At 36.4% G+C, this 25556-nt stretch overlaps 3 protein-coding genes across 3 annotated transcripts; 1 reads left to right on the top strand and 2 right to left on the bottom strand.

The window, feature by feature from the left end:
* Positions 1-1650: 1650 nt before the first annotated feature.
* Positions 1651-2229, bottom strand: LOC107798607 (uncharacterized). Its single transcript, XM_016621626.1, has one exon. The coding sequence runs from the start codon at positions 2227-2229 to the stop codon at positions 1651-1653; it is 579 nt and encodes a 192-aa protein (XP_016477112.1).
* A 4346-nt stretch (positions 2230-6575) lies between these two features.
* LOC107798606 (E3 ubiquitin-protein ligase ATL23) lies at positions 6576-6986 on the bottom strand. The gene has a single exon (XM_016621625.2). The coding sequence runs from the start codon at positions 6984-6986 to the stop codon at positions 6576-6578; it is 411 nt and encodes a 136-aa protein (XP_016477111.2).
* Positions 6987-8957: 1971 nt separating this feature from the next.
* On the top strand, positions 8958-9353 carry LOC107801087 (uncharacterized). Its single transcript, XM_016624356.2, has one exon. The coding sequence runs from the start codon at positions 8958-8960 to the stop codon at positions 9351-9353; it is 396 nt and encodes a 131-aa protein (XP_016479842.2).
* The last annotated feature ends 16203 nt before the right edge of the window (positions 9354-25556 follow it).

Genomic DNA, 25556 nt, shown 5'->3' with positions numbered 1-25556 from the left:
GACTTGGTCAGCTTTAGTCACGTGCCTAGGGAAGTTCTCGTTAGTCCATCATAGATGTTGATTTGCACTGCCTCAAGGTCGATCATTGAGAACCCTCGGGGTCGAGCCCCGAGCTAAAATTCGAGCCTTCTGGGGGCGATCTTTACGAGGTTCCTCAACGGTCACGAAATCGGACCGTTTGATTTTTCCCGTATATAGTAGGGTCCCTAGAGGTCCACATGAAGAAGTTCAAAAGAAGAAGTTGTGGTATGGTTCTATGGGGGAAAGCAAGTCTAGATTGCCTGGCCATGGGACAAATAGAGCAGACAAAAGGTTGCTTAGTTGAGAATTGAATAGGAATGAAGGATATCTCCCTTATCTTTACAAAAAGGGACATATCCCAATCTATAATGCCACAGTAAGTCAACTTGATTCATATTAGACAAGAAATAATGTGATAAAATGCACTAAGTTTTATTACCAATGGAACTATTTACAATTGAGTGTGAACTGCAAGTGGAAACATTTATAGGTGAATCAGAATGTTGGCACTGGAAGCTATTTACATCAGAGGTCTTAGACAAAGCAGAATCTGAAAGAGACAAAGAGACAGGTGAAGTTGAGCAGGAGTTCTTCAAACAACTTGAACACAAGAGGTACAAGCCATCCTTGGCCTTACCAATCTCCAGAGGCCTCTTCATTGAAGCGGCCTGCAAGTAGACATAGAAAGTTAGAAAAAGCTACTAGACCTTTGAACTGAGAAGCTAAAGAATGTATTGAAATAAGATTGTATTTGAAAGAAGGAACATAAAGGATTCTCTGCAAGATAATGTTTGGTGCAAGAGTAACTGTTCCAATCTCAGTGACTTTAACTCTATAGCCATTTGGTAAAGTGATCAACATAGGATACATTAAGGTTTTAATGTCAGTAAATAAGGATTTGTTGAAGGTCATATAATTAGAATCCCCTGATTCTAGAATCCAAATGTCAGCTCTTGACTTAAAGCATTTACATGACAACAGTCCAAAATCAACAGAAAGAACAAATACAGAACAAGCTAAAATACCTGCAAAATTCACATTTCCACCATTAGTGTTATTTTTTAAGTTATCTCCAGCTGAGCTAGTCTGAAAATGCTGGAGTAGAGTCACCAATTGTCCATATTGCTCTTTAGTAAGACTGACATTAGAGTTGTTGCTTTGGGTATGCATTTCCTCACCACTAACATGAAAAGTGCCAACTGGAGTGCTATGTACATTTGTTACAGTTTTCTTGCCTTTATTATACTTAGGGTTGTGATTGAAGTCTTGAGGATAACCGTGGAGCTTGAAGCATTTGTCTTTGGTATGACCAGCACGCTTGTAGTAATCATAAAAAGGACGATGTCTGCAAGTAGAGGAGTAGTTATTTGGAGAGTAATTAATTCTGAAATTATTGTTATGCATAGGTGCCCTGTTCAGGCCACTATGTGTAGGGACATTGGTATTTAGAGAGACAGATTCCATCACGAGCTGATTTTGCGATTTCACTTCTCTTTGTTTTTCCTCATGAATGAGCAAAGAAAAGGCCTGTGACATTGAGGGTAAAAGATTCATCATAAATATACTGCCCCGCACTGTGGTGTATACCTCGTTCAATCCCATAAAAAACTAGATGAGTCTTTTGTCTTGCTAAGATTTGTGGATATTTTCCGTAGCCCCACAGGTACATTGGCAAGTGCACTGTGATTTGGCACTTATCATGTTTAATTCCTCCCAAAGTTTCTTCATTTTCGTATAATAACCAGTAATATCAAGAACACCTTGAGTTAAATCATTGATTTCCTTTTGGATTTGATACAATTTGGTACCATTCGTTTGGTCGTACTTGTCCTCTAACTCTTTCCACAGCTCGAAGGCATTACTAGCATATTCGACACCATCAGCAATGTCTCTACACAGAGAATTCAGAATCCAAGAGATTACCATATCATCGCACCTCTCCCTTTGACGGAATTGTAGGGAATCTAGGTCTGGGCGTTTGTATTCTCCAATAATAAATCCTATTTTATTTTTGATTGATAGAGCCCTAAGAACACTTCTCCTCCAGGATCTGTAGCCAATGCCGTTGAAAGGAGCTGTGACTAACATTACACTAGTGTTATCCGACGGGTGCATGTAGAAAGGGCAACTCAAATTGACTCCAGAGTCGACGGGATTGGAATTGCCCGATTCTACTTCAGTTTCATTGCTTGGATCAAGGATTGCCATGAGAAATAATGTCAATTTGTCAAAATGAAGCGAGAAGAAGAAAATATCGGATCGAGGAAATTGGGGCAAAAATGGAGGCGATGACTGTATCTTTAGAATCCAAAAATTGAGAAGGGAATAGCTAGTAGAATACCTCGCTTTGATACCATGAAAAGATTGAGAGGTGAACAACAATGATGGAGCTCAAACTTGAGCTCCAATGGTGGAACCCTAGAAGCTTCTCGAAGGAGAGAGAGAATGAGAGAAGGATGAGAGCAAAATGAATTGATTAAAACTGAAAAAGTTATCAATACAAGATATACATATATATACACGACACGTGACCCACATGTGAGTGCACTAACTAACAAACAAAGAAGCTAACTAAGCTAATGTTTACCGTGAAAATGGTAATAACAATTAAATTTGATTATGAGGTTCTAAAAATACGTGATCTATTTTTATGCTAGTTATAAAGCAATGGATGCTAAGTAAAAGGTTAGGAAACAAGATTAAAGCTTAGAGACGATGTAATAATCGAACCGAGCGACTGGAGGTCAGGGCCTCGAGCTGTCGACTATAATGCCACGAGGTCGAGTCGGGTAACCGGCTTAGAGCGATCGATGGGGGACTAACAATTATGAAAGCTAAAGTGATGACTCTTTATGTCCAATAATAAGCAATAAATGAAGAACAATAAATAGAACACAACGAATGTAAGCAATAAATGGAAGTAATGAGATCAAGGGAATATGTTAGAGAGCAGAGAGAATGTTCTTGAGTATTTAGTATTGAGCAACAGGTATCTACAAATGACAAGGATCCCCTTTATATATGAGGGGGAATCCCAACATAGTACAATAAACATTAATTACAAAGATATGGAGATGATACAACTGGTTAATGCCTTGATTCGTACAAAGACTAGTCCACTAGACTTTGTCAGCCCTATTTATGCGCCTTGGGAACTCCCCACTTTCTCTTCGTAACCGTCGGTCTGTACTGCTCCGAGGTCGAGCGTCGATGACCCTCGAGGGATGAAACTCGACCGTGGTCTCGAGCCTTCGAGACGTGCTTTCGAGGCGTCGTAACAACGAAAGATTGGACCCTCCAATTTTACCATATACAACTAACTAACATACTTAATAGTGTTTACACATATAATTAAAACAATATCGCAATACCAATCAAGTACATAAATTTTAACTATTCAATATTTACGACAATATCACTGTGCGCCTATAACAATTGGAATTTGTAAATGATCATAAATTTGTGCCTAAATGAATAACCGCTTCTTAAAGACGTAACATAAAGTTAAATTTAATCAGTTGAAATATGTTTTATGATAAGTTTGATATAACGGATGGCAATAAAAATGTAGGCTCATTGTACTGGCTCATGTTGATCACTTGACTGCAATCGATTAAATTAAAGAAAATATATGCTTCTGCGTACAAGTGGGATCTGGGGAGGGTAGTATGTACGCAGACCTTACCCCTACCCCAAAGGGGTAGAGAGGCTGTTTCCGAAAGACCCTCGGCTCAAGATAATAAGAAAAACCAGAAAAACAAAAGGGGAGAATATTAGTTTCACCATAAATATCATAGGAAAAATAGGAACCTAAAATGCATAAGAAAAATACAAGACAGAAATGATGGCTAGTAAATAGATCTAGCACCGAAAAGAGAAAATATTAAGACACGACAATGCCCCTAGTAATTTTCGATTAAAACCTTACCAGACTAGGCTCACAATGGAACAAAGTAACGCAAGACTCAACTAGCTCCTAGCCTACAACTGTAATACTCGACCTCCACAAATTTCTATCAAGTGTCATGTCCTCGGAAATCTGAAGTCCCGCCATATCCTGCCTGATCACTTCTCCCCAATACTTCTTAGGCCGCCCTCTACCTCTTCTCGTGCCCTCTATAACCAGCCGCTCACACCTCCTCACTGGAGCATCTGGGCTTCTCCTCATTACATGCCCGAACCATCTGAGCCGCGCTTCTCGCATCTTGTCATCAATGGGAGCCACGTGCACCTTCTCCCGAATATCATCATTTCTAATCTTGTCCATCCTGGTGTGCCCGCACATCCACCTCAACATTCTCATTTCAGCTACTTTCATCTTTTGGATATGTGAGATCTTAACAGGCCAACACTCTGTCCCATACATCATGGCCGGTCTAACCACCGCTTTATAGAACTTACCTTTGAGTATTGTTGGCACTCTTTTGTCACACAAAACTCCGGAGGCTAACCTCCACTTCATCCATCCTACCCCAATACGGTGTGCGACATCTTCATCAATCTCTCATCCCCCATGGATAACAGACCCAAGGTACTTGAAGCTTCCTCTACTTGGGATAACCTGTGATTCAAGCCTCACATCCACGCCCACTTCCCTCGACTCAGTGCTGAAAATACACTCCAAGTATTCCGTCTTCGTTCTACTCAGCTTGAAACCTTTAGACTCAAGAGTATGTCTCCAAACTTCCAGTTTCTCGTTAACACCGGTTCGTGACTCATCGATCAGAACTATGTCATCGGCAAATAGCATGCACCATGGCACCTCCCCCTGTATATGGTTTGTTAACGCATCCATCACCTGGGCGAATAAGAATGGACTGAGCGCAGAGCCTTGGTGTAACCCCATTTCAACCGGAAAGTGCTCAGAGTCGCCTCCTACCGCCCTAACCCGAGTCTTAGCCCCATCATACATGTCCCTAATCGCCATAATATAGGGAATCGACACACCTTTTGCCTCCAAGCATCTCCATAAAACTTCTCTAGGAACCTTGTCATACGCTTTCTCCAAGTCAATAAACACCATGTGCAGATCCTTCTTTCTCTCTCTGTACAATTCCACCAACCTCCTAACAAGGTGTATAGCTTCTGTGGTTGAACGACCCGGCATGAACCCGAACTGGTTGTCTGATATAGACACTGTCATCCTCACCCTTGCTTCAACGACCCTCTCTCATACTTTCATGGTATGACTCAATAATTTGATACCCCTATAATTATTACAACTCTGAATATCACCTTTGTCTTGTACAATGGGACCACCGTACTCCACCTCCACAGTAATTTTAAAAGATACATCCACTATGATATTATGTCACACTGTGTCACCCATCAAGTCACATTCATCTCTAATTTGATAGTGTAAAAACGTTATAAAATAATGTATAAAAATTAAATTATATCCAAATATATTTACATAGGCTAAATGTTGTTAAGAACTCTCATTTTCTTTTCCTTTTGCCCCTCTTATATTTTGCTTTCAAGCCTTAATCATTTGGTTGTACCTGATTAATTTCAAACCTTCACTAAAGCTCGAGATATATAGTACTGTAGGGCCTGTGGCTAGAAAATTAATAAATTTATGCACTGATGGATGAAGAGAAAGCAGGACTTATGAAGAAAGCCCCTAGTAACCAGTTTAATAAATTTACCAGCAGAGGCGAATTCAAGATTTAAATCTTATGGGTACAACTTTTGAAGTTTTTAGCTTTGAACCCATTATATATTTAAAGTTATGGGTTTGTATCGACTATTTTTATATATAAATTTTTACTCCGCGTCGAAAGTTATGAGTTTAATTGAACCGTCACCGATGCACTACATCCGCCTTTGCTTACAAGCTATCTTTCATTTTCTGTTAGTGAGGCGTCTGTTTAAAACAAACTTCTTACCTCCTACTTATGCAGATTGAACGATATCTACCATCAAATATGACATGATAACTAAAATTCCTTTATAATTCTCACTAGGATTAATAATGATCCTTCTCACATGTACTTTTCTCTTTGAGGGTTTTAATTATTAATAAAAGTTTTCATCAACACTCTGCTTGGTTGATAATATTAAAAAATTATTGATTAGAAGCCTATTAGCCTTTCGTATTGAATCTACCTCCGGCGAATTCAAATTAATCGGTCCTGTGTTGATGAGCACTGGGGTGGAGTGGAGCTAGAGCTTCGGTAGCGGGTTCGGCCGAACCCAGTAGTTTTGATCCAAACTTTATATTTGCTTTTAATTTTCATTTAATATATATAAACTATTAATTTAGAACGAGTAACTTAGAAGGAATAAAATCTCGAACCCATAATTAGCTTCAAATTTTGGCTCCTTGGATGAGCAAAAAAAAAAAAAAATGGGAATGATAGCTTGCAATCTAACCTCCGTGTCCGGTTTGTCATCATCAAGATCACTAATCTCAGATTGGTAAGGAAAAACAAAGGAAAAAAAACTGTGTTTGATTGAATCATGATCGTCTCATAACAACCATAGTTGCTCAATCTTAAAAATTGTAACCCAATCTCCTTATAGGTAAGAAACAAAATCCAGTTTTTTTTCTTTCAGCAAGGATTGCTTTCAGGAGGATTAAATAACTGAGTCTCAAGCTTACTTCTACAAACAGGACAAACAGGGTGTTTTGAAAGCCAAGTATCTGCACATTCAAGATGAAACCCATGGTTACAACCTGGTACCAACCTAGCCAATTGTTCACTCTCAATTACGTCTAAACAAACAGCACAATCATTTCCCAACACCAATTCTTGGCCTGTAACTTTTGGCAATTTATCCAATTGTGCTGAAGATAGACCTTTTTCTTTTGGAGGCTTTGTATCTGGTAATTCTTGATTATTATTGTTTCGACCAGAGGAATTATTTGTTGTGGCATAGCAAAGGAAACACATGTAGACCACGAAAACAACGCTCATTCCAACACAAGGAAGAAAGAGTGCAAGGAAAACAGCGAAAAGCATTGTTTAATTAAGGAATGTTTGTACCGCGAATCCGAATTAATCAGAGCCCAAAAAAATTAAGGGGGTTGCTGATAATAGTGACAATGGAGGAGAGAAGAAGAGAAAGATAAAGAGTACTCAAAAGAGTTGCACACCATAATTGATGAAAAAGTTAGTAGAGAAGATGAGTGGTTTAAATACTTGGTGGTGTGTTATGTCCATCCAAAATTTTAAATCAATGAGTTAAGAGCCATCCCAATCAATCTTTTTCTGTATATGTATAATTTAAACAAATAATTGTATTCGTGTATACATGATTGGAATCGGAATGAAGTTAGAATTCATAGTTAGATTTCACAATGAATTTTAAAACATGATAGAAAATACTGGCATATAATGTTTAGAAAGAATAAGGACAATAGTACATTTGGTATGTTTTGCTATTTCTTAAGCCGATGGTCTATCGAAACAGCCTCTCTATCTTTATAGGATAGGGGTAAGGTTGCGTACACACTATCCTTCCTAAATATTACACATTTCAGTTAATTGAAAGTTAAATGTGCTCAGTTAGATATCACAAATTTACCAATATTTGAGGGACTAAACCATAAATTTTCCTAAATATTAGTAGAAGGAAATGAAATACACTTTTTCCATTTCAGATATTCCTGTATAGTGGAATTTTTCATTTAAAAGATAACTATATATATAACTTTAATAAGTGAAATTTTCCTAATTCAAATAAGAACTTATATAGTCGATTTCTAACTTATTTGGACATTTTGAGATTGTGATGTATAAAAGGTAGCTCCATATATTGAGTTTAAACAGTACATACTTAGCTCCATATAGTGAGTTTATTTAAATGGTACATCATATCTACTGTCTTAGATTTAAGCTCCGTCTTTGTCGAAGTGTAATCAGAAATGGAAGTAACGTGTAATATAAAGAAGAGGCTGTTGCCGGTTGGAATGGGAAAGCAAATCCATGCAATGTTTTAAAAGGCGGGGCGTGATGAGAGGTGTTTTACCTCTGACGAGGCGAGACGAGGTGTAAGCCTTGAGACATGGGGCGTAAGTCCCACGGATCTTTAAATTTTATTAATTTTAAGAATTTTAAGATAGTATAAAATAAAAAATAATTATTAAAATTATATTAAAATCACAAAATTATAACAAATAATCTATTTAAAATATTTATGAATTATAATTCAACTATGAATAATACGAAAAGTATGACATATATCATAATATGCAAATTAGCTGCAACGTCGCTACAACTCAAACATTAAAAGTAATGTATTCGATATGAAATCTTATATGCATATTGTTGGATGATATAAGGGCAGTTCAGTAATTTCACATGTTAAAGTTATTTATTAAGTGAGTCGTTAGTTAGTTAAATGGTTGTTAGATTAGGAGTTAAGAGTTAGTTAATTACAATATATATATATATATATATATATATATATATATATACACACACATCAACTGACAATCAGTGAAATTTCAGTTTTTTCTAAGTAGTGAAATATACTCTCATACTCTCCTCTATCGTCTCTCTCAACTTCTCTCTTCTACATCTTCGTCTTCTTCTCAAATTACAACATGGTATCAGAGCTTATGCTTGTAAGATCAAAGCTCATGTTCTGAATTTCTTCTTCTGCATTCATTTTCGAAAAAATTCTTTGAAACTCTAAAATTCTTGTTCTGAAATTCTTTGGTTCTGAAATTCTAAAATTTCTAGGTCTGAAACTCTGCATGCTCAAATCAAGTGTTAAATTCTTGATAAAGAATCAAAAAATCAAAAATGGCAGTAAATGAAGGAGTACCAATTCTGAATTCTGGGCTAAATACTGGAAATCAAGCAAATCCAGCAACTTGAATTGACTGCAATCATCCTCTTTTCCTTTCCCCTGCTGATGTTAGTGGAATTCAGATCATTTCATTTCAATTAACAGGTATTGAAAACTACTCAATTTGGAATAGATCTATGCGAGTTGCTTTATTAGGTAGGAATAAGCTTGGTATGGTTGATGGTACATGCGGTAAGGATAAGTTCCCAGATTCGATGGAAAATCATTGGGAATGTGTAAATGCCATTGTTCTTTCTTGGCTGATGAACTCGGTGGCTAAAGGGCTTCTTGGAGGCATTATGTATGCCTCTATTGCACAAACTGTTTGGGAAGACTTGGTTGAAAAAGTTAATAAAGTCGATGGCTCAAGAACTTTCAATTTACATAAAGAAATAGCCACTTTAACTCAAGGGTCTGCATCTGTCTCGGTATATTTTTCAAAACTTAAAGATCTTTGGGAGGAATTTGAGGCTTTAGTTCCTGCACCTGGGTGTGATTGTCCTAAATCAAGGGATTTTGTTAACTATCTATAGAAGTTAAGGCTATATCAATTTCTAATGGGGCTAAATGAGTCCTATTCACAAGATCGGAGTCAAATACTTATGAAAACTTTATTACCTACTGTGAATCAAGCCTATGCCTTAATAGTGAGTTATGAAAGTCAAAAATCTGTAGCTGCTAATTCTGGGATACTTGGAGCCAATCCTGTAGGAAATTTTGAAGTTGCAATGTATACTAGACATGGTGCAAGTGGTCAAGGTCAAAGGTTCAAGAAAAACTTCAATATTCTATGTGATTATTGCAAGATGAAAGGTCATATGAAAGAAAACTGTTACAAACTTGTTGGATACCCTCAAGAATTTAGACAAAAGAAGAGAGAGGGATATAATACAGCTCATAATGTCAATTTTCTGAAGGAGAATATTGATAATCAAAACCAGAATTCTGATGCACCTGCTGTTGCATATGGCAAGAATACTAGTGGTTTAAATCAATCTACTTGTGAAAGTCAGATGTCTTATGGTCAAGGATTAGAAGAAGATGCAAACCAACTAGGAAATTACACCTTCTCAAAGGATCAATATGATCAAATTGTGCAGCTGTTAAACAAAGGAGTAGTCTCAACAAGCATTAACAATGAAGATTCAGTTGTCAATGCAACAGGTACAGATACTGATACAACATTGTTAGTCTCAAATGGTTCACATGAATGGATCATAGACACTGGTGCAACAAACCACACGATGTCTGATACTAGTCTTCTAAATGAATCTACTATAGTTCAGACAGTCAATCCTAAGAAAATTTTGTTGCCTAATAGAGATGTGTCTCTAGTTACACATACATGGGCAACCTCAATCTCTTATAAGAGTACTATATCTAATGTCTTTCATGTGCTTCAATTTAAATATAATCTTCTTTCAGTCTCAAAAATGACAAAAGAACTACAATATGCTGCAACATTCTTTCCTGATTTTTGTGTTTTTCAGGATCTCTTCACTGGGAAGGTGGTGGAGATTGATAAAGAAGTAAGAGGACTATACATACTGCTAGCTAGATTGGCCAGGAATAGACAAAGGGCTGAATATGCTGCAAGAGGATTAACAGCAGGAGGAGTACATTCAATAAATGTGGAGCTATTGCACCAAAGACTTGGACATGTGTCTGTTATAGTAATGAAGAAAATGCTACCTATCAGTATACAAAATATCAGAGATAAAATAGAAAGATGCACAATCTGTCCCTGTGCTAAAAAACTAGATTACAATTTCCTTCTAGTGATATCAGAAGCATGTATTGTTTTGATTTGATTCATGTAGACCTATGGGGTCCTTACAGAATAGCTACATTTGATGGTAATAAGTATAGTTATATTTGATGGTAATAAGTGTTTTCTTACAGTTGTAGATGACTACAGTAGAATGACATGGGTATTTCTCTCAAGCAAAAATCAGATGTATATCAATGCTTACAGTACTTCATCAGTTTTGTCAAGACTCAGTTTAATAAGGTCATCAAGGTTATTAGAACAGACAATAGTACAAAATTTGTAAATTCTTTGTGTGAGCAATTATTCAAAAATCTTGGAATGATTCATCAAAAGACTTGTGCTTACACTCCTCAACAGAATGGAGTAGCAGAAAGAAAGTACAAACATATTTTAGAAATAACAAGAGCTATAAGACTGCCTGCTAATTTTCCCATAAGGTTCTGGGGTCACTGCATTTTGGCTACAGTATACATTCTTAATAGATTACCTAGCTCAGTCATTGCAAACATATCCCCTTATGAAAGGTTATATAACAGGAAACCCTCTCTAAATCACTTAAGAGTGTTAGGGTGTTGATGCTTTGCTAAAGTAATTCAGGAACATGACAAACTAATGTCTAGATCAAGGGTATCTGTGCATATGGGATATTCAGAAGTTCATAAAGGTTATGTTCTATATGATCTAGGGAATAAGTAATTATTCATCAACAGGGATGTAATATTCAAAGAAAATATCTTCCCATTTAAAAGAACAGAATCCTCTTCAACACCTATATTTTTAGACACTACAACAAATGTAGGATCATACATGAACAATTCAGAAGCTCTCTTGGAAAAAAGGTTTAATACACAAGCTGATGCAGGTAATTCAGGGAACTCCACTATAGCTAATGACAGTACAGTAGAAAACTACAACTCTGAGTCAATGCAGGACTTTCAAAATCACAATACAACTGAGGGAGATGCACAAACATATCAGAACAACCATAGCACAATAGAGGGGGAGTTACAAGCACAACAAGATAGTTAAAACATATCAACTGCAGCTCCTCATACCAGAAGTCAAGTGAGTTCAAATCAACTTACTATCAAAAAGTCCACCAGAGATAAACAGCCACCAGTATGGTTGAAAGACTTTGTCTCTCTAAATATTCATCAAGAAATAACTTATGTCTTAAATAAATATATAAGGTATGATCATCTATCTCCTAAATATCAAGCCTGTATTGCTGCTTTTTCATCAATTACTAAACCTACTTCATATACTGAAGCAAGTAAAGATCCAAGATGGATACAAGCCATGAAAGAAGAAATAAAGGCTCTTAAAGGTAATAATACCCGGACACTAGTCACATTACCGGAAGGTAAGAAACCCATAGGATGTAAGTGAGTGTATATCAAATACAAGGCATCAAGAGAGATAGAAAGATTTAAAGCTAGATTGGTTGCAAAAGGTTACACTCAATAAGAAAGAATTGACTGTCAAGAAACATTCTCACCAGTGATGAAAATGGTGACTGTTAGAACAATATTAGCTCTAGCAACAACTAAGCAATGGCATATACATCAAATGGATGTATACAATGCCTTCTTACAAGATGATCTATTTGATGAAATCTATATGGACTTACCACAAGGACTTAGAAGTCAGAGGGAGAAGAGAGTATGCAGACTCACTAAATCCTTGTATGGTCTGAAACAAGCTCCAAGGCAATGGAATTTGAAATTGTCTGAAGCTCTGTTGAACAAATTACAGTTCAAGCAAAGTCAGTTTGACCACTTTTTATACATAAGGAAAACAAAAGAAGGTATGATGTTAGTCCTGATCTATGTTGATGATATGCTGATTATTGGAAGCAACTTAAAGTTGATTCAGGACACAAAAACTTCTCTACAGAACATCTTCAAAATGAAAGACTTGGGAGAGTTAAGGTACTTTCTGAAATTAGAATTTGCTAGATCTAATAAAGGTATTGTTATGCATCAGAGAAAGTACACATTAGAGCTCATAGCAGAAGTTGGATTAACTGCAGCAAAACCATCAACTACACCAATTGATAACAATACTAAACTTACAACAAAACAGTATGATGAGCACATCTCAAATGATGAAAGATCAGTTGAAGATCCTACTGTAGAACAGATAGCTTATCAAAGGTTAATAGGTAAAGTCTTGTATCTAATTGTCACTAGACCAGATATAACTTATGGAGTTCAAACTCTAAGCCAGTTCCTTCAGCAACCAAAGAAATCTCATATGGAAGATGCTTTAAGAATTGTGAACATGTGAAAAACAATCCTGGACAAGGTATACTATTATCAAGTCAATATAATACAACCATCACAACATACCGTGATGCAGATTGGGCAGCTTGTCCAGTCACTAGAAGGTCTGTCACAGGTTTTTTAATAAAGGTAGGCAATTCTCTTGTGTCTTGGAAATCAAAAAAACAAACTACTATATTAAGAAGTTCAGTAGAAGCAGAGTACAGAAGCTTAGCTGCAACTGTAGCAGAATTAACATGGCTGGTAGGAATGTTAAAAGAAATCGATGCAGAAGTAAAATTGTCAGTAGATATATTTACTAATAGCAAAGCAGCTATTCAGATTGCTGCTAATCCAGTCTACCATGAAAGAACCAAACATATAGAAATCAATTGTCATTTCATAAGAGAAAAAATTCAACAAGGATTAGTCTGCACAAAGTATATACCTACCAGAGATCAACCTGCAGATTTGTTTACAAAAGGGCTGAGTAAAGTTCAATATGCATATCTGAGTTCCAAGTTAGGTGTTTTTGATATTTTTACACCACCTAACTTGAGGGGGAGTGTTGGATGATATAAGGGTAGTACAGTAATTTCACCTGTTAAAGTTAATTATTAAGTGAGTCATTAGTTAGTTAAATGGTTGTTAGATTAGGAGTTAAGAGTTAGTTAATTACAGTGTATATATACATCAATGTATACTCTCTGAAGTTTCAATTTTTTCTAAGTAGTGAAATATACTCTCATACTCTCCTCTATGGTCTCTCTCAACTTCTCTCTTCTACATCTTCTTCTTCTTCTTAAATTACAACACATATCTTAAGGAATAATGAATCTTGAAAGAATTTCGATATTATAATTTGATATTATTTTTTAAAATACTCCTTTTATTTAATATGCTTTCTATTTGAAAGAGAATTTATATAAAACATAATTCACAAATTTAAATATGATTCTCTAGCATCATTTATTTTTAAGTTTCAACAAGTTAATAAAGTGATACATAATTCACCATACAATACCATGATAACTAATTATTTGTAAATAGTTACTAGGTAATACTGGGCGATTAAATTAATAAGTATTGTATCTCATAAACATGAAAAAAATAATATTTAGAAAAATAATTATAAAAAGTTATGGACTATTATATAATAAAGACATAACAAAAGTTAATAAATAAATACCTTTTAAATGAAAGATTTATTTAAAATTTACTATCATAGCAGTCTTAATGGATAACGTGTAATAATTTTTATTTTAATTATGACATGAAATACTCTCTACTTAATGATTTATGATTAAAAAAGTAATTTTGAATAGTCAACGATTTATTAAGAAAATTTGAGGATTTACAAGGTTAGTTACACACTATTGCATAAAGTTATATTAGGCGAGTCCAATACACTGGGCGTTGGGCGTGTCAGGGGGCGTAAGCCCCGACGGCCGAAACGTAAGTCTCACGGAACTAAACCTCACACATAAGCCCAGGGGCATTTTACGAGTGCTCCGCCCCGAGGCGAGCCCCGAACAAGTCCCAATTCTGACTTTTAAAACAGAAAATCCATGTGCTGTAAGAAAAATCCGTTTGCCGCATGGAGATCAAAGTATTTTACTTTTAGATAACAATTGTTTTTTTCTTATACAAAACAATTTTGTTTAAATTGTTTTTCTTTGGGAAACTACTAGTTATGTCCATTTATAAGTAGTTCATTATAAAAATTAGCCAATTCATAAAATATTACTAATATTAGCCAATTAGCTATTTATAGTAAAAAAGTAAAAATTTTGCTTTCTTTTGAGTAGGTGTTATTAGAATAGATTGGGTACATCTTAAGGAGCTTGAATCTCAATTTTGGGATGATTTGGTGAAGTTTTGAGGTGATTTAAATTGAAAATTCAAAGTAAAAACTGAACATGAAAAAAATGATATGTGTATCACATTATGTATCATTTATGTATCACATATCTATCATATTTGTATCAATTGTGTATCATGTGTATATCTATGTATACATATGTGTGAGATATATGTATGATACATGTGTCACATAAGTCTAATCATTCACAACACTAGAACAAAGCAAAAAAAATAACAAAATATTTTACTTTTTCCGCCCAAGCAACAAATTAATCTATGAATTTAAGTTTTATACATTAGACAATTGTAAAAAATATTTGTGTTGCCAATGTAGTCAGGACTGAGTCACCTAAGGAAATTCAACCTTTGTTGAAAATTTATGATGTGCGAATAAAGAAAAAATAATTTTCTTTATATAAATAGACTGAATTCCATTGCATAAGAGAAAATTATAGTACGATGGTAAAGGGAATTTAACAAATTACTTTAAGTCGTAGGTTCAAGTCTTAAGTGTGTTATTTTTGTATTTCTTTTGAATATTATTATCAGAATTCCTGTTTTCGTCGCTGAATACAATAACTTATTATAGCATGTTAATTATTATTTTTATCAGGTTATAAAATTAATATTTATCATTGAGATACATTTATAATTACCTTATAAGCAACTTGATTGTAACACTATTTTGACAACGTCAGAACATCAAAATTTAAAATCTTAATCAAAACATATATGTAACGCGTACTCATGTTTCCACCAAATAACAAGCCTTCCAAAAGAGCGAGCAACCTACCAAAAGAGTACAATAACCTACTATTCACGTAAAAAGGTACATTTCTAAGTCATGCACATAATGTAGGGTGGCAATTTGAAATGAACAATCTAAAAAAAAAAATTGACTTTTTCGGATATGTATAAATTATAATAGACGAAATGTACCAGTCTATAGCGCCTATATGATATGCTTAGTTTCTTTTGTGTTTGATTTGGCCTTATTTGTATTAGACTATTAATGACCATTTTCTTAATCTGGAGAAAACCATAAAATTTGGTTTTAGATGGGTCCAAGCTAAATGTTCTAAAAACTAGAAAAGTACACTTCTCTGATGAAATGCAAATGTGGAACTCATTTTAAGCTTTGCAAAATCGAGACGGGCAGGAATATTGTATTATGGAAGAGATAATTCCCTATGTTTGTGTTAGGCTTTTAGATCAAAATAGAACTTATCCACTGCTATAACAAATTAACAATACTGCTATTTCGGTGAACAATGCATGTCGTCATTTAAGTATTACTGGTTGTTTTTACGGTACAAACACGTAACCTATAAGGCACACAGTTCCAATTTTACCATTGCTCCCAGACTCCCCTTCTTGATTCCTTTATGTTAATCTAATGCAAATTCTACTTCAATTCTCATAAGATTATTACTTAATCCTTGTATATTAGGAATCTTAAATGTTGATCTTTTTTGGTGAGATTATTCGATCAATCTAATTTCATGTATTTTTTCCCATTCCATAAGGTTCAAAATTATTTGAAATTACTTGTGTGAGTAGATTTGTCTACTCTTATGAACTTTGAAATATTATTTCAAGAATCCAAACTAACAATTCAATATTAGTCGGAGGAAGCTGAGAATGCACACCTGCCCCTTATGCGATTGGCAATACATGTAGTACAATGGTCGAAAATGATCATTTTTCAGTTCTCATCGGAATTCGAATTAGTATTACATATCAATAATGAACACATGATAAAGTGATAAAAAAGGGTTGATAATGACAAAGTGATTTTCAGAAAACAATCGTCTTTTTTTCGAAGGCCTGCTTATTTTTCAAACAGAACAAGCTAAAATCAATTTCTTTTAGAGCAAATCCAAATATATAAATTTCTGAAAATCAAACTCAAACATTCAGTAGACATTGATTCGAAAGAAATCCAAATAAAGAGCAAAACCAAACTATTGTTCAATTATTATCACCTAATATAAGGAGCAACATCGAAGGATAAGATTCATCCACCTTAATTAGAGGTCTAAAACTCAAGCCTTTTGAAATAAAAAAAAATGTTGGTGGGAGCTTTTTTTCTTTTAATAGCCTTATTCTACACAAATTCGAAGTAGCCGAGGCCAGGGGCGGACTTAGAATTTAAAGGTGGGGGTACCATAAATTTCTTTAATGTACATCTTATAATAACTACTAATATATAGTTTGCTCGGAATATTTGTTCGGTTCACTTTTTAAGTTTATCAAGCAATTTAATAAGTACTTTATTTGCAAATATAAAAATTACATTAATTTTCAGACCCTACTCATGGAATTTTATAAGGTATATATGTTATAATTGTCGTATGAAAATTACATCTCAGACATTAAGACGCAAATATAATTAGAATTTTAAAGAAGGAATCACATTTTGATTATTAATAATACAAGTAAAATCAATATTTCCACTAGGAAACTACAATTTTTTTTGTATGCTAAAAAGAAATTTGCACAAGTAAAATAAAATCTTTAATAAGGGAACTCCACCAATCAACAACAACAACGACCCAGTGAAATCCCACTAGTGGGCTCTGGGGAGGGTAATGTGTACGCAGACCTTACCCCTACCCCAAAGGAGTAGAGAGGCTGTTTCCGAAAGACCCTCGGCTCGAGAAGACAAAAAGACAAAAGAAGACAATATTAGTAACACCACAGATATAATATGAAAAAATACGAAAAATAGGAACAACATGAAATCAGGAAGAATGATACAAAGCAAAAGCAAAATAGTATCCATACCAAACTAGTCACACAAAGTTATGGCATAAGACAAGACTCAACTACCTCCTAACCTGCAACCCTAATACTCGGCCTCCACATGTTCCTATCAAGTGTCATGTCCTCAGAAATCGGAAGACTCACCATATCCTGCCTATTCACTTCCCCCCAATACTTCTTAGGCCGCCCCCTACCTCTTCTCGTGCCCTCCACAACCAATCGTTCGCACCTCCTTACCGGAGCATCTGGGCTTCTCCTCTAAACATGCCCGAACCATCTGAGTCTTGCTTCCCGCATCTTGTCATCAATGGGAGCCACGCGCACCTTCTCCCGAATATTATCATTCCTAATCTTATCCATCCTAATATGCCCACACATCCACCTCAACATCCTCATTTCTGCTGCCTTCATCTTCTGGGTATGTGATTTCTTAACCGGCCAACACTCAGCCCCATACATCATGGCCGACTTAACCGCTTTATAGAACTTACCTTTGAGTATCAGTGGCACTCTCTTGTCACACAATACTCCAAATGCTAACCTCCACCAATCAGAATAAGAAAAATTAAAATAAAAACATATTTAATAGATAAACTATACCCCATAAATAAACGCAGAATTAGATAAACTACAAGATCTCAGAACTTAAAATCATAAATCTAATGTTTACGAAATATTCATCATAATTTAATACTAAAGAGATTTAAATTGTATTTAACTATCATAGAATAACACACATTTTTATGTTATAATAAAAAAAAATTATAAATTAATTTTGATCTCAATTTAAGTATCAAGACCCAAGTTATTTGATTTTGAAAGAGAAAACTAAAAGATTTGAGATTAAGAGTAATACTTATATTATGAAATATTTAAATTTTGGAGGATTTTTTTGAGTGTTCTTGCTAAATATCACAGATAAAATAATAGAATAGAGAAAAAAATATAAAAATAATAAACGACAAATAGGAAATCGGGAGGTATCCGAAAAGGAAAATGGCTGGGACAAAAGAAATAAAAATCACAACGAAAAGGGAAAGTCAAACAAGGTTCAAGATAATCGAACCTAAATTTTACACACGAGAAAAGCTTTCAAAAAGGTCCTCCATTCATGTCACATTTGTCTAGTTTGCGAATGGGGATGACAAGATCATAAATTTAACCTAATTTTTTTTTTTACATAAATATATGATAATTTTACCAACCGAGGGGTGGGTGGATCCGCCCCTGGCCGAGGCCCAACTCAGGAATGAACATTGGGTGCAAAACCAAAAAAAGACTCTAATGTAAGAACATCCATGGTTCCATCCACTGACAGGCTTACATTTGTAGGTCACAAATGTGTTCCTTGGTGTAATAATTAATATTGTGGTATGTAGTTGAATGTTCTCGAAGTGTGCTGAATTTCTCAAATATGCATATTTGAGATTTGACGAAATGTACCCATCCATAATGCACTAAAATGATATGCATTGTTAATTAAGTTGTGGTCTTGGTTTATTTGTCTGGGTTGGGCTTAAATTGTAATAGTGACCATGTTCTGGATAAAACAAGAACAGGTTGTTTAGATGGGCCCAAGCTAATTGTTCCAAAATTTAAACGGCAAAAATCATATTTAGTCTGCGGTCGAAATTATTTATATCCAGTATTTGAGAAAATATATAAAACTTATATATTTTTTGTATATAGCATACATAAATGTGTGTGTGTGTGTATATATATATATATATATATATATATATATATATATATATATATATATATATTTCGGACTATTATTTTAAGAGCGGCTATACAATGTTATTTTCCCTAGTTAGTTCTTCTGGGGTGAGTTCACCTGATATGAAACATGGAACTCACTTTAAGGTTTGCAAGAATAGTGGCAGGCAGGAATGCGTTATGCAAGTTAAGTTAGGCCTTTAGACCAAAAAAGAGATTTTCCACTTCTAAAATCTTACTGCTATTTGGTAGTTCAGTAATGATACATCTTTATTTTAGTCTAATGAAGTGTACTTTTTTTAATAACCATATGATATCCGTTGTCCATTTGTCCGATTAATTCAAATTCGGGCTTCATTCTATGACTCGATTCGGAGATCTCTGATTAAGATCACCTTTTGATGGTAAGAACTCTACTTCATTTATTAAAAGATTAATTATGTCTCCTACCTTTTTAAGTAATATTTTAAAGAATTTTTTTGGTGAGATTACTCGCTCAATGTCAGATATGTAATAAACTTTACATATTGTAATGGACTAAAATTTTGGCATGACATCTCTAGGTAGATTGTTAACAGCTTTAATTTAAGCAATATTGTGATTCATTCCCCATTAAACCTACTTATAGATCCAATAGGCTTTTACTGCTAACCAGATGGCATACATATATAGATCAATGTTAGTTACATAATCCAAACTCCCAAACTACATGACAAAACACATGGGGTAAGTTATAGAAAGGACAATACTAATGAAAAAAGGACAATATTAAAGAAGATTGATGAGAATAGAATGTGAGTTCAACGTCAATCATAGCTGCAAGATTGAGCATTGCTATCTTTCCTAACCAAGAAGTTGATGCTACGTGTTATTAGAGAAAAGGGCAGGAGAATACAAACAGAAAAGGATATAAAGGGAACAAAATATAGTTAGACACCAATGCTTTGGCCGATGGAGATGTCCCATTAATGTCGATTCGTAACAACTTTTACTGTTTGAAGAATGGCAAGCTATTAAAAATATCAGAATTAGATAAGTCTAATGACCCAAAAGGTCGTCACTCATTTTGAAAGAAAATTCTGTGTTCCGAAGCTTTAAAAACCTCTTTTTGTCTCACCTCGATTTGCATGCACAGTCCGAGCGCGTTTTCGGTAAGCTTTTATGTGAAAACTAAGTAAAATAAGGAAATTGGCTTTTAAAATTGAATAAAGTTGACTTTGGTCAACATTCTTGGTAAACGAACCCGGACTCTTGATCCGACAATCTCGTAAAGTCCGTAGTAAAATTTGAGACTTGCGTATGCCCGCAATCGAATACCGATGTCCCAAGCCCGAGAAATGAATTTTTGAAAGAAATTATTTAACTGAAATTATAAAAGTTTTTGGAAATGAAAAGAGGTTTGAAATTGATGGTATCGGGCCCGTATTTTGATTCCGGAGTCCGGTACAAGTCTTATATAATAATTAAGTTGTATCTGTGAAGTTTGGTGTGAATCGGAGTTAGTTTAGTATAAATCGGACCTTTATTTGAGAAAATAGAAATTTTGATGTTCTTCAGTGATTTCATAAATTTGGGGTTTAATTCATAGTTGTTGATGTTTTTGATGATTTGATTGCACGAGCAAGTCCGTATGATATTTTTGGACTTGCGTGCATATTTGGTTTGGAGCCCCGAGGGCTCGGGTGAGTTTTGGATAGGCCACAGAGTGAAATTGGACTTAGGAAAAGTTGCTGGTATCTGGTATTTTTGCCCAGGCCTCTGATCTCGCACAATTGCGAAGTCTTCAGGCATGGGAATTGCGACCTAGACGTCGCAAATGCGAACCTAGCCTTGGCGGGCCTTGGTCGCAAATGCGACCCTTTTATCGCAAATGCGAAATGGGTTGTGTCGCAAATGCGACTAATCCCTCGCAAATGCGAAGGCAACAGGTCCTGAAGGGGTTCGCAATTGCGAATCCTGGTCGCAATTGCGATATCTGCGACCAGTTAATTGGGACAGACGCATTTTTTTCATTTTTTAAACTCTCTCAAACCCTGAGCTCTCTTGGGTGATTTTCTAAAGAAAAGTTCTTCTCCAAATCAATTGTAAGTCGTATCTAACTCATTTTCTTCAATCTATAACATCTTTTCACATGATTTCAATTCAAAATCAAGAGTTTTCATGGGAGAAATTGGGTGTTTTGGGTAGAACATAGGATTTTCAAATTTTGGGGATTGGACCTCGATTTGAGGTCCGATTTCAAAACAAATTATATATTTGAGTTCGTGGGTGAATGGGTAATCGAGTTTTGGTTCGAACCTATATGGGCTCGGGGTCGATTTTTGACTTTTTAGGGAAAACATTAGAAAACCTATTTTCATGCATTAGAATTGATTAATTTAGCATTTATTGATATTGTTAAGTAAATTGTTGCTAGATTCAAGCGAATTGGTGGTGGAAACAAGAGGTAAAGCGGTAGTTGAGGCTTGAATTGTGTTCGTGGAATTGAGGTAAGTGTTTGGTCTAACCTTAGCTTGAGGGATTAGGAGTTGTGTCTTATTTGCTATGTGTTAATTGTTGAGTACGACGTATAGGTGTGGTGACGAGTATCTATACGTCGGTGTCAAGCATGCCCGTGAGTCTTATACAATGATTGATATGATTCCGTTTCGTATTGTTCATGCTTTATATGATTATTTCTATTGTTGAACAAGGCTTGTGGAAGTATTATTGGTAATTGAACATTGTAGAGCGTTGGCTCAAGTTGAGAATTGAGTTGTGAAGTAAATGTGAAAAAGAGAAGAGGTTTATGATATTGTCTCCCTTGCCGGGATGTTATTGCTTTTGATATTATCTCCCTTGCCGGGATGTTATTACTCATGATATTATTTCCCTTGCGGGGATATTGTTGTTATGCTATTGTTCCCTTGCCAAGATTTTACTATGATATTATTGATTCCTTTGCCCAAATTGCTTTGTGATTGTTGCTTGGGTGAGGAAAAGTGTAAAGAACGAAGGGTGATGCCGTGCATGATTTTGAGAGTGTTAATGTATGAAGGGTGATGTCGTGCCGATATTGTGATGTAAAAGCATTGCCGCACGATGTACAATATTGTGCCATGATATGAGTGATAATGCACGAAAGATAATTACATGCCATGATTATGTGAGGTGAAAGCAAGAAGGGTGATGCCGTGCCGATTCTATTGATTTTTATGGTGAGGATGAGAGTAAAAGCATGAAGGGTGATGCCATGCACGTGTTATTGAGTTCTTGATTCTTGCGGATAATTGAATTATGACTTTCTTTACATTCCTCTATTGGTTTTCTATTGTCATATGATATTCCTCGCAGCATGTTTTCCCCCTCCTATCTTTAACTGTAAATTTTTACCTTTATTTTTTCTGCTGCATATGATTTAATTGCACAGGTTTATTTGGTAGTCTTGTCCTAGCCTCGTCACTACTTCGCTGAGGTTAGGCTAGGCACTTACCAGCACATGGGGTCGGTTGTGCTGATACTACACTCTGCACTGTGTGCAGATCCCGGTGCTACAGCTTTTGGACCATAGTGAGGTTGCTGCCTTCAGTCCATCAGGCGATCCGAGGTAGTCCTGCAGGCATCCATAGGCCTTGGTGTCTCCTTCTATCTTTCCATTCTATTTCTTTTATGTATTTCACAGACAACTTTGTATATTTCTTTCAGACCACTGTTTGTAGTATTCATAGATAGTCCATGACATTATGACATCAAATTCTGGGTAGATTTGTATGTTGGATTCTGCACTAGTATATGATTAAACTATTAGTTTTCGTCTTCCGCATTTCTATTTATTATAATTATTCCGCTGTTGATCATCTATTATATTGAACTGTTAAAAAGGCTAAGTAAAAAGGTTAATGAATCTATAACACTCGGTTTGCCTAGCTTTCATGAGTAGGCGCCATCACGACTCCCGAGGGTAGGAAATCCGGGTTGTGACAAGTTGGTATTAGAGCTCTAGGTTGCTTAGGTCTCACAATTCACGGACAAGCTTAGTAGAGTCTAAGAGATTGGTATGGAAACTTATGTATTTATCTCCCAGAGGCTACAGAGCTAGGAAAAACTTCACATCTATTCTTTCATGTCGTGCGACTTGATTTCTCAATGCTAATTGAACTTCCACTCTGTTCTTTCGGGAAGGGGGGTATAACACGTACCGCTTCATCAGCTGACGAGCAGCCTGAGCCCCTAGTAGCAGCTACTACAAGGGGCAGAGGTCGAGGCCGTGCTAGGGCCCTAGGCAGGGCTCAACCTTGAGCTCGAGCAGCAGCACCAATGGCGGAGCCTCAGGTTGAGTTTGACGATGAGGTTCCAGCCCAGACCGTTCCAGCAGGACCAACTCAGGTCCCAGAGGGGTTCATCGCCACCCTGCTACTTTAGGATGCTCTGGTTCGTCTAGTGGGCCTTATGGAGAGTGTCACCCAAGCAGGCTTGCTTCCTGTAGCACCAGCTGTCTTTCAGGATGGAGGAGGAGCCTAGACTCCTGCTACTCACACTCTGAAGCAGATGACTCCCTAGTTTCAGACGATAACAGCTCAGCCAGTTGGGGTAGTTCAGCCTGGTATTGTGCCACAGACCGGAGAGGGGCCAGCTATGTCTGCTGATGCCTTGTGGAGGTTGGACAAGTTCACCAAGCTTTTTACTACTACTTTTGGTAGTACATCTTCTAAGGATCCCCATGATTATTTAGACAGCTGTCATGAGGTTCTACGGAACATGGGGATAGTAGAGAACAAAGGGGTCGACTTTGCTGCTTTTCGTTTGTCTGGATCCACCAAGACTTGGTGGAGAGATTATTGTTTGCCTAGACCAGCTGGGTCACCAGCTTTGACTTGGGATCAGTTTTCTTAGCTATTTCTGGAGAAGTTTCTTCCGATCACTCAGAGGGAGAACTATCAGAGGCGGTTTGAGCATCTCCAGCAAGGTTATGATTGTCACTCAGTACGAGACCAGATTCATTGACTTGTCCCATCATGCTCTTATTATACTTCCCACTAAGAGAGAGAGAGAGAGTGAGGAGGTTAATTGAGGTACTTGTTCAGCCTATTCGATTGCAGATGGCTAAGGAGACAGGGAGCGAGATTTCTTTTCAGGATGCGGCCAATATGGCTAGGAGAGTTGATATGGTTATATCATAGGGGAGTGGTCAGGGGTCTGACAAGAGGCCTCGTCATTCGGGCAGGTTCAGTGGTGCCTCATTTGGAGGCAGGGATTCTTTTGGTAGGGGCCATCCTCCCAGGCCATTTCATTCAGCACTTCAGGCTTCTCACGGTGCTCCAGGTGGCCATGGTTCTCACATGCAGTATTCAGATCAGTTGCCCTACAATGCACCGCCAGCTCCTATTAGTGCACCTCTGCTCCAGAGTTTTCAGAGTGGTTATTCAGGCCGTCAGGGACAGCAGTCTCAGTAGTTGAGGGCTTGTTATACTTGTGGCAATACGAGGCATATTGCTAGATTTTGCCCTCGAGCACTGAGCAGCTTTCAGCATCAGGGTTCCCATGTCATGGTTCAGGCACCGAGTGTTCCACCTCCCGCTCAGCCAGCTAGAAGTGGAGGTAGAGGTGCTAGAGGTGGAGGTAGAGGTATTAGCGGTGGAGGTCAGACCGCTAGAGGTGGAGGCCAACCAGCAGGAGGCCGTCCCAGAGATGTAGTTCAGATTGGTGGGGCCCAGCCCCGATGTTATGCTCTTCCAGCCAAGCCTGAGGCTGAGGCTTCCGATGCAGTTATCATAGGTACTGTTCTGGTTTGTAGTAGAGATGCTTCAGGTCTGTTTGATCCAGGATCTACATACTCCTATGTGTCATCTTATTTTGCACCATATCTGGTCATGCCTAGTAATTCCTTGAGTGCTCCTGTATATATGTCTACACTGGTGGGTGATTCTATTGTGGTAGATTGTGTCCATCATTCATGTATAGTTGTGATTGGGGGTCTTGAGACTCGAGTAAATTTGTTATTTCTGGATATGGTTGATTTTGATGTAATATTGGGGATGGACTGGTTATCACCTTAGGTTACACCCCGCAATATTACGATGATGTTATGTCCTGCAGTATTATATTACAATGATGTTACGCCTTGCAGCAATATTACGTTGATGTTATGCTCTACAGTAATATATTACGATGATATTACACCTTGAAGTATTACATTACGGTGATGTTACGCTTCACAGTATTAAGTTACGACAGTGTTGCATCCACCAGTATTATATTACGGCGATGTTACGCTCCGTAGTATTTTATTACGACGATGTTACATGTAGTATATGTGAACTTGTCGTAAGATAATTGACCTCAGTTCAAGGAGAAGATTATTTGGAGATTGTAAG

Source organism: Nicotiana tabacum, chromosome 20 (genome assembly GCF_000715075.1).
Source record: "Nicotiana tabacum cultivar K326 chromosome 20, ASM71507v2, whole genome shotgun sequence".
Taxonomy (NCBI): domain Eukaryota; kingdom Viridiplantae; phylum Streptophyta; class Magnoliopsida; order Solanales; family Solanaceae; genus Nicotiana; species Nicotiana tabacum.
Note: the sequence above shows the minus strand (reverse complement) of the source record. Positions and strands in the feature narration are given on the sequence as shown.

Coding starts and splice junctions, on each gene's coding strand:
- LOC107801087 (XM_016624356.2), top strand. CDS start 8,958: ATGCGAGTTGCTTTATTAGGTAGGAATAAGCTTGGTATGGTTGATGGT.
- LOC107798606 (XM_016621625.2), bottom strand. CDS start 6,986: ATGCTTTTCGCTGTTTTCCTTGCACTCTTTCTTCCTTGTGTTGGAATG.
- LOC107798607 (XM_016621626.1), bottom strand. CDS start 2,229: ATGGCAATCCTTGATCCAAGCAATGAAACTGAAGTAGAATCGGGCAAT.